Raw genomic sequence first — 9,620 nt, 5'->3', positions numbered from 1 at the left:
ACATTTTCTATTGATCTAATATGCAGTATATATATATATATATATATATATATATATATATATATATATATATATATATATATACACTCACCGGCTACTTTATTAGGTACACCATGCAATTAACGGGTTGGACCCACTTTTGCCTTCAGAACTGCCTCAATTCTTTGTGGCATAGATTCAACAAGGTGCTGGAAGCATTCCTCAGAGATTTTGGTCCATATTGACATGATGGCATTACACGATTGCAGATTTGTCGGCTGCACATCCATGATGCGAATCTCCCGTTCCACTACATCCCAAAGATGCTCTATTGGATTGAGACTGTGGAGGCCATTTGAGTACAGTGAACTTATTGTCATGTTCGAAAAACCAGTCTGAGATGATTCCGGCTTTATGACATGGCGCATTATCCTGCTGAAAGTAGCCATCAGATGTTGGGTACATTGTGGTCATAAAGGGATGGACATGGTCAGCAACAATACTCAGGTAGGCTGTGACGTTGCAACGATGCTCAATTGGTACCAAGGGGCCCAAAGAGTGCCAAGAAAATATTCCCCACACCATGACACCACCACCACCAGCCTGAACCGTTGATACAAGGCAGGATGGATCCATGCTTTCATGTTGTTGATGCCAAATTCTGACCCTACCATCCGAATGTCGCAGCAGAAATCGAGACTCATCAGACCAGGCAACGTTTTTCCAATCTTCTACTGTCCAATTTCGATGAGCTTGTGCAAATTGTAGCCTCAGTTTCCTGTTCTTAGCTGAAAGGAGTGGAACCCAGTGTGGTCTTCTGCTGCTGTAGCCCATCTGCCTCAAAGTTCGACGTACTGTGCGTTCAGAGATGCTCTTCTGCCTACCTTGGTTGTAACGGGTGGCGATTTGAGTCACTGTTGCCTTTCTATCAGTTCGAACCAGTCTGCCCATTCTCCTCTGACCTCTGGCATCAACAAGGCATTTCCGCCCACAGAACTGCCGCTCACTGGATGTTTTTTCTTTTTCGGACCATTCTCTGTAAACCCTAGAGATGGTTGTGCGTGAAAATCCCAGTAGATCAGCAGTTTCTGAAATACTCAGACCAGCCCTTCTGGCACCAACAACCATGCCACGTTCAAAGGCACTCAAATCACCTTTCTTCCCCGTACTGATGCTCGGTTTGAACAGCAGGAGATTGTCTTGACCATGTCTACATGCCTAAATGCACTGAGTTGCTGCCATGTGATTGGCTGATTAGAAATGAAGTGTTAACAAGCAGTTGGACAGGTGTACCTAATAAAGTGGCCGGTGAGTGTATATATATATATATATATACACACATATATATATATATATATATATATATATATATATGTATATATAGTACATTATGTGTATGGAATGTTCCCACATCCCTCATAGTGATGTCACAATACCAGTGTTCTAAAACAATGATGTCACAATATGAAGAGTGGATAAAAGTTCTGGTTCTGTCCACACTTAGTGTGGTGATAGAGTTTGTGGAGTTAGGATTTTGCTGATCTGCTAAGCAAATTTGAAGACAAAAATATGCGCAAACGTCGCTTTACCATCGAGTCTGATACAGACAACACTGACGGCAAAAACCAGGTAAGTGATGGCCATTATTCATTTTTTTAGATGGAGAATTTCTAGCAACAAAGTGTATTTTTATTCTATGTTACTGTTCATCCATACAGTCAGAACACTATTATAGTTTTCATCCAGTGACCCAAATATAAACCTTGTTGTACCAGTATCATCCTTATTTCTTGTATAACTATCAGATTTAGATCATTTGGAATTGATTTTCACTTCCTACTTGATCCCTATCAGAATTTTACATGTCTACTTTTTAAAAAAGGAATTTTGGATGTAAGGTGACCAATCACATATCAGAGCCCATGCTGTGATGCATTTAGGGGCATTGTGAATATATCATTGTCCAGAAGTAGATCCACTGCTAGAAAAACTTTTGTGATTAAAAATTGTGCAAACTTTAAGTTAAAAATTCTCTTATTTTTATTCCCTCATAGTTACTGGTTAATAAAAAATGCCGTAGGATTTCTGCGTCCGATATAGAGGACAGCAGCAGTGATGAGACCCTCCATCAGGTGAGCGCTCACTTCTCTCATGTGTGCTCAGTAGCTCGACTTTCCATGTAGATGGAACGTTATGCATTTTTTAAAATTTTATACTAACCTATAGGTTTGGGTTTTTTTTGTTTCTTTCTTCCAGTTTCATCCACTTCCAAGGTCTCCGAGGAGCCTTGAAGATTATGATGGTGGCTCAGGCCCTCACCTGCTCTATATACAGACAGGTATTTCACTATCTGAAACTTTTCCCAGTAAAATAAGAAATTAGACTTATTATTGATTAAAAATCTGACTAGTATAGCAGTAAATGATGATATTTGTCTTATTTTCCAGAGCCAAGTTCTCCCCGGTTTAGTTTTGTGGATTTTGAGACAGCAAGGTAATATATTTCTACATAAACTATGCTTTATGGTTCATGTTATTTGCTCACTAGGTGGCAGTAGTATATATTGCTTTTCTTCTGAGTTCTTGTTACATGTTGCATGTTCTTAGAAACTTCATTATTAATGTGTGATCTTCTATATTTATAGTAACAGGAGATCAGAGCGTCCCACCAATTATGATTTCCTGAAGAATCTGTCTTCTCCAACATCCAAATTTGTGACCAACTTCCGTGGGAACAGACAGCAGCTTACAAGACGTCTGTATAAATTTTATAACAGAACCGTCTTTGAGAACCAGGTATACAATTGTAATATAGAGCCAGTGCAGGGTAAAATGTGCACACAGTGAATGATGGGTCAATGTGTCTTGTATCTCTGTCATTTCTATATTTTCTCCTTCTGTCCTGTAGCTTCCTGCATCCATGGATATCAGCTGGAATAAAAGGCTGGGAAGAACATCTGGTCGCACCGGTTACCAGCTGAATAATGGGGAGCGCGAAGCCTTCATACAATTATCAGATAAAGTCTGTGATTCTGCCGGTAGGTCTCACATCAGGTAGAAGTTAGAGATTTGCTGGAATCTTCCATGTAACTTTACAAATGACTATAAGTAACTCCTCCTCTTTCTGCAGAACGACTTCGAGACACTTTGATCCATGAACTGTGTCATGCTGCCTGCTGGATCCTAGATGGAGAAGTAGAGCCTGGCCATGGCTGGCTGTGGGAATCTTACTGCCAGAGAGTGGCAAAGATTCTCCCTGATCTTCCACCCATCACAGCGTACCACAACTATGAGATCCACTACACCGTGATCTACCAGTGCACAGGGTGCCAAGCCAGGTAACTGCCAACTTTATGCCACCATATTACATTTACCATAGACAGACTGGTGGCTCGTTCTGGGATGGTGTTCATCTATCTCAGGCATCTTGCACTATTTTTTGAATATATATAATGTGTTAGTTACTACCACTGCTTCCTTTTCTGTCAGTGGTTTCTGCAGTCATACATGTAGGAAATTTCTAAGAGATTTTGGACATGTTTTTTTTAAAATTTGTTCTTTATTTGATATTTACCTCTTTAGTTATGGACGATGGACGGCCTCTTTAGACACTGAGAAGTATAGCTGTGGTTACTGTAAGAACCGGCTGGTTCTTATAAATCCCACCTGAAAACCATCATCAGTGACCATCAGGCTCTACCATCAGCCAGAGCATAGACCCGGCCAAGAAGGCAGCACATGAAGAAGTCATAAAGACCTGTGGTACTTTCCACCAAGACATCTTCTATTCCATCCTAGGGCAGCACAGAGGCTCAGTGGTTAGCACTGTGGCCTTGCAGTATCTGGGTCCAGAAAGATCATGGACTGAGCTGCACGGAGTTTGTATATTCTCCCTGTGTTTGCGTGGGTTTCCTCCGGGCACTCCGGTTTCCTCCCACATCCAAAAAATATACTGATAGGTTAATTGGCTTCCATCCAAATTGTCCCAAACATTAATGATGGTCGTTCCTGCACAACACCAATATCAACAGCAGGAGATGGATCCATCATAAAATAAAAGATACATTTGATGATTTTAGATACAATTGATGATTTCTGTCATTTATTATACTGATCATTTACTGAAATATGTGTCTATAGAGCTTAGGCTAGAAGAGACAAAGCTGTTTTTCAGCATCTGAGGTGTTCATTATATAGGTATCATGTAAAACAAATGTATTGTATAGGAGCAAGGTATATGACATTTACATCTTCTTTAATTAAAGAAGTTAAATGTGGGGTTGGCTGTATGCTGTTATTAGAGATGGGCGAATTTGTTAAAATTCAATTCGTCCTGATTCGCCAAACTTTTCAAAATATTTGATTCGACCCGAATCGAATCATGACGAATCACATTATAGACCAGGTATTTCCTGGCTGCAGAGAGCCTGTAAGGTGTTATAGAACGTCGGTGCCATGCTTAAATATGCATAGGGAGCGTGGTTTGGTCTTCAAACAATGCTGTGTTTTAGTATGACACGCACATGAAAGCCGCCGCTCTTAGAATTGATTCTTCTATTCCATGGGCACTTAAAGGGGCCAACTTGGCCAAATAAGTGAAGTGGGCAGTGTCGGACTGGAGTCCCTTAGGCCATCAGAGAAATTTTTTTGGGGGGCCCACCCTTCATGAAACGCAAAAGACTACCAGACTACTCCTAGTTAAAGTCGAAAATACTTTCTGACAGATTTATTGGAAGCATCTAACATTTGATACAGAGACAGAACCAAGCTCCGTACATAACTGCAGAATTCATCCAAGCTCACTCTATATATCAGAATTACAGAAATACAGCACCAATATATATTCCATACAAACAGAAAAAAAAGCTTATTTGGAAAAACACAGAGGATATACGGGTACTGCGATTCCTAGGCAGGGAACAGGTGGTTGTAAATCCACTAACTTGTTAAAATGAGACGCAGACCTAAAGGGGTGCTAAAAAATGTCCACTGCAGCAAATCATGACTATATAGCGGTCATGCTATGACTACAAAGAGGCTCTGCGATGTTCACCCCTCCCCTCTCCATAGGAGATAGCAGCGCACGGTCGTGCACAAGGGGAAAGATAGAGCATGCTCTATCTTTTCCCCATGTATGGAGCCACATGTGTGTGGCACTGTACCGCCACTGGGAGCCTATTGTTGTCTAGGGGGATGTATACATGGACGCAAACTTGCGGCCATATATATACTTCCCCACAACGGCAGTGTGAAGTGCACCTCAACAGTGTCCAATCATCACTGGGAAAACGTCCAGTTATTTGACTGTGTACTCCGGCTGTAGCTCTATGTATGACTGTGTACTATGGCTGTAGCTCCATGTATGGCTGTGTACTGCGACTGTGGCTCCATGTATGGCTATGTACTAGGGCTGTAGAGACATGTATGGCTGTAAACTGTGGCTGTTGCTCCATGTTTGACTGTGTACTGTGGCTGTAGAGCCATGTATGGCTGTGTACTGTGGCTGTAGCTCCATGTATGGCTGTGTACTGGGGCTGTAGAGCCATGTATGGCTGTGAACTGTGGCTGTAGCTCTATGTATCGCTGTGTACTAGGGCTGTAGAGCAACGTATGGCTGTGTACTGTGGCTGTAGCTCCATGTATGGCTGTGTACTGGGGCTGTAGAGCCATGTATGGCTGTGAACTGTGGCTGTAGCTCTATGTATGGCTGTGTACTAGGGCTGTAGGGACATGTATGGCTGTGTACTGGGGCTGTAGAGCAACGTATGGCTGTGTACTGTGGCTGTAGCTCCATGTATGGCTGTGTACTGGGGCTGTATAGCCATTTATGGCTGTGTACTGTGGCTGTAGCTCCATGTATGGCTGTGTACTTGGGCTGTAACTCCTTTTATGGCTGTGTCCTATGGCTGTAGCTCCATGTATACACTGTGTACTGTGGCTGTAGTTCCATGTATGGCTGTGTACTGTGGCTGTAGCTCCATGTATGGCTGTGTACTGTGGATGTAGCTCCATGTATGGCTGTGTACTGCGGCTGTAGCAGCATGTATGGCTGTGCACTGGGGCTGTCGCTCCACGTATGGCTGTGTACTTTGGCTGTAGCTCCACGTATGGCTGTGTACTGTGGCTGTAGCTCCATGTATGGCTGTGTACTGTGGCTGTAGCTCCATATATGCACTATGTACTGTGGCTGTAGCTCCATTTATGGCTGTGTACTGTGGCTGTAGCTCCATGTATGGCTGTGTACTGGGGCTGTAGAGCCATGTATGGCTGTGTACTGGGGCTGTAGCTTTATGTATGGCTGTGTACTGGGGCTGTAGAGACATGTATGGCTGTGAACTGTGGCTGCAGCTCTATGTATGGCTGTGTACTAGGGCTGTAGAGCAATGTATGGCTGTGTACTGTGGCTGTAGCTCCATGTATGGCTGTGTACTGGGGCTGTAGAGCCATGTATGGCTGTGAACTGTGGCTGTAGCTCTATGTATGGCTGTGTACTAGGGCTGTAGGGACATGTATGGCTGTGTACTGGGGCTGTAGAGCAACGTATGGCTGTGTACTGTGGCTGTAGCTCCATGTATGGCTGTGTACTGGGGCTGTATAGCCATTTATGGCTGTGTACTGTGGCTGTAGCTCCATGTATGGCTGTGTACTTGGGCTGTAACTCCTTTTATGGCTGTGTCCTATGGCTGTAGCTCCATGTATACACTGTGTACTGTGGCTGTAGTTCCATGTATGGCTGTGTACTGTGGCTGTAGCTCCATGTATGGCTGTGTACTGTGGATGTAGCTCCATGTATGGCTGTGTACTGCGGCTGTAGCAGCATGTATGGCTGTGCACTGGGGCTGTCGCTCCACGTATGGCTGTGTACTTTGGCTGTAGCTCCACGTATGGCTGTGTACTGTGGCTGTAGCTCCATGTATGGCTGTGTACTGTGGCTGTAGCTCCATATATGCACTATGTACTGTGGCTGTAGCTCCATTTATGGCTGTGTACTGTGACTGTAGCTCCATGTATGGCTGTGTACTGGGGCTGTAGAGCCATGTATGGCTGTGTACTGGGGCTGTAGCTTTATGTATGGCTGTGTACTGGGGCTGTAGAGACATGTATGGCTGTGAACTGTGGCTATAGCTCCATGTATGGCTGTGTACTGTGGCTTTAGAGCCATGTATGGCTGTGTACTTGGGCTGTAACTCCTTTTATAACTGTGTACTATGGCTGTCGCTCCACGTATGGCTGTGTACTTCGGCTGTAGCTCCATATATGGCTGTGTACTGTGGCTGTAGCTCCATGTATGCAATGTGTACTTGGGCTGTAGTTCCATGTATGGCTGTGTACTGTGGATGTTGCTCCATGTATGGCTGTGTACTGTGGCTGTAGCAGCATGTATGGCTGTGTACTGTGGCTGTCGCTCCATGTATGGCTGTGTACTTCGTCTGTAGCTCCACGTATGGCTGTGAACTGTGGCTGTAGCTCAATGTATGGCTGTGTACTGTGGCTGTAGCTCCATGTATGGCTGTGTACTGGGGCTGTAGCTCCATGTAAGGCTGTGTACTGGGGCTGTAGTTCCATGTATGGCTGTGTACTGGGGCTGTTGCTCCATGTATGGCTGTGTACTGTGGCTGTAGCTCCATGTATGCACTGTGTACTGTGGCTGTAGCTCCATGTATGGCTGTGTACTGTGGCTGCAGTTCCATGTATGGCTGTGTACTATGGCTCTAACTCCATGTATGGCTGTAGCTCCATGTATGACAAGAATCCAACAGAGTGCCCATTAAAGAAAGAGATGGTCAATAAGTGACATTTCAAAGTTTTTGATGTGGAAAGAATTTGAGGGGAAAAAAAATAAAGAAAGATGGCGTCGTCTGGAATGCAGACTAGCACCCTTTTAGACTCCACCCCTGTATCTGGTGGTTAAAGAAGATGACACGCCCTACCATCCTTCAGTGGTGGCGATCTTAAGACAGTTAAATTCCCTTCAAGTCCCTAAAAGTTAATTGCCTATGACTCTATTCTGTTGGCAGCCATAAAGGCTGGTTGAGGATAATAGTTTAAGTTTAGTAGCTGAGCACCCTTGAAGGGCCTGGACAGATAAACGCCGGTTGACGTAATTTCATCTTATTTCAGTTCTCTGTTCGGATTATTCTTGGATGTATGACGCTGTTTGTTTGGGTATGGTCTAGTTAAAACTTATTTAATCCTAACAATTGCAGAAAAATTACTTTAAAAAGTGTTGCAATGTTTTTGGTACCTGCTTTCTGGATTTTAAAGTGTTAACGAGCATCAGATCGTGGGGGCAGCTATGCAGCTGGGCTTTGCCTGATCTGCCTTATCTGTGTGTGTCTTATCTGGCCTTGAAGTGCAAAGAAAGCGATCTGGGGGCGACAGAGTTGACAGCCTAAAAGAACTTGAAAGAAAGCATGCACAAGAACCGATGTGAGACTCCTTCCCTGCTAGCCCAGTGATGATTTTAACCCATCCCCGGTCAAGAAAAAGACCCAGAAAGAACAACTGGATACATGTAGGATGGTCCATAACCTCCAAGCTGCCATTGAGTGTACTGAAGCCCAGTGGTCCCTAGCCCAAACTGGCAGCAGTCCCCGGGAGTGACATATTATTCAATGTTATTGATTTGGCAAATGTTTTCCTCTCTGTGCCAGTTCAGTATTCCAGTATAACTGATGCAGATTCCCACAAGGGGGGTAAAAATCCGCCAGCCAGTACTATAGGGAGTAGATTGACAGACTAGCCCCTTACTGGATGATGTCTGTTTACAGACCTACTGTTTCTGTGCCTCCATTTTGCAGGTTTGCCAGGATGCATCTATTGACCTTATGTGTTTTCTGTTCCAAAAGGGTTGCAAAGCTTCCGGAGACAAACTCCAGTACTGCCAGGAGAAGGAGATCTTCCTAGGCCATTGCTCCTCAGCCACAGGCAGACACCTGACAGAGGAAAGAAAGCTGGCAGTCCGGAATATGCCCCTTCCCTGAGGCCCTAAGCTTCTTCACATGTTTCTATGACTGGCCAGCTCCTGCAGGCCTGTGATGAGGTCTGCTGCCTCCAGGCTGATCTTGCCCCTTGATTACTGCATTGCCTCTTCCCCAGTCAGGAGGCAATTGATGCATTCCACAGCCCTTAGCTGGCAAATCCTGCCTTCCCCAGCCCTAGGCACATCCCACTGAACCAGACCTTTTATTTTATTTTGCACTGAGTATCTAGGCCACGCCACAGGTGTCTTAGCACGTGGTGGCCTCCCCAGTGGCCCACTATTAAGCACAGTTAGACTCAGTCGTGAGGGGAGCCCCTCATGTGTCAGTAGCTGCAGCCAGCAATCTGCTCAGCAAGGCCAGTGAGTTGATCCTAGACCCTAGATCACTCAGTTACTGTGCGAACCCCACATACCTTGCACAGTGTCATCACCCAAGTACAGCCCAAGCACCTGAGTAAAGGCCAGACAACTCAGACTTCAGTGTGCACTCCCAGAGCGTCACACTGATAAGGTGCACAGCTCTGAATCCTTCATTCTATTGCCAGTGTTCCAGGATTCAGAGAGGGGGGAAAATGGTGTTTAACCCAGATGTTGAGTTTTATTTCTCATAGATGGCTCCAGGTCTGCAAGAGAAGACCAACAGTTCCACACTGGATATA

The 9,620-nt window shown here is 44.6% G+C and overlaps 1 protein-coding gene across 2 annotated transcripts; it reads left to right on the top strand.

Annotated features, from left to right (window-relative positions):
• Nucleotides 1-1,497: 1,497 nt before the first annotated feature.
• Nucleotides 1,498-3,961, top strand: LOC140116731 (germ cell nuclear acidic protein-like). 2 transcript variants are annotated; one of them, XM_072133171.1, is made up of 8 exons: nt 1,498-1,608; nt 2,034-2,111; nt 2,236-2,317; nt 2,427-2,472; nt 2,630-2,774; nt 2,887-3,016; nt 3,109-3,316; nt 3,561-3,961. In XM_072133171.1, exons 1-8 carry the CDS (start codon nt 1,549-1,551, stop codon nt 3,646-3,648), a joined length of 837 nt encoding a protein of 278 aa, XP_071989272.1. In that variant the 5' UTR covers nt 1,498-1,548; the 3' UTR covers nt 3,649-3,961. The 2 variants fall into 2 exon arrangements, with proteins under 2 accessions (XP_071989272.1, XP_071989271.1); XM_072133170.1 differs by having other exon boundaries at nt 2,624-2,774; nt 3,561-3,957.
• The last annotated feature ends 5,659 nt before the right edge of the window (nt 3,962-9,620 follow it).

The sequence above is a fragment of the Engystomops pustulosus genome, chromosome 2 (genome assembly GCF_040894005.1).
Source record: "Engystomops pustulosus chromosome 2, aEngPut4.maternal, whole genome shotgun sequence".
Lineage (NCBI taxonomy): Eukaryota > Metazoa > Chordata > Amphibia > Anura > Leptodactylidae > Engystomops > Engystomops pustulosus.
This window is presented reverse-complemented; position numbering and strand designations above follow the sequence as displayed.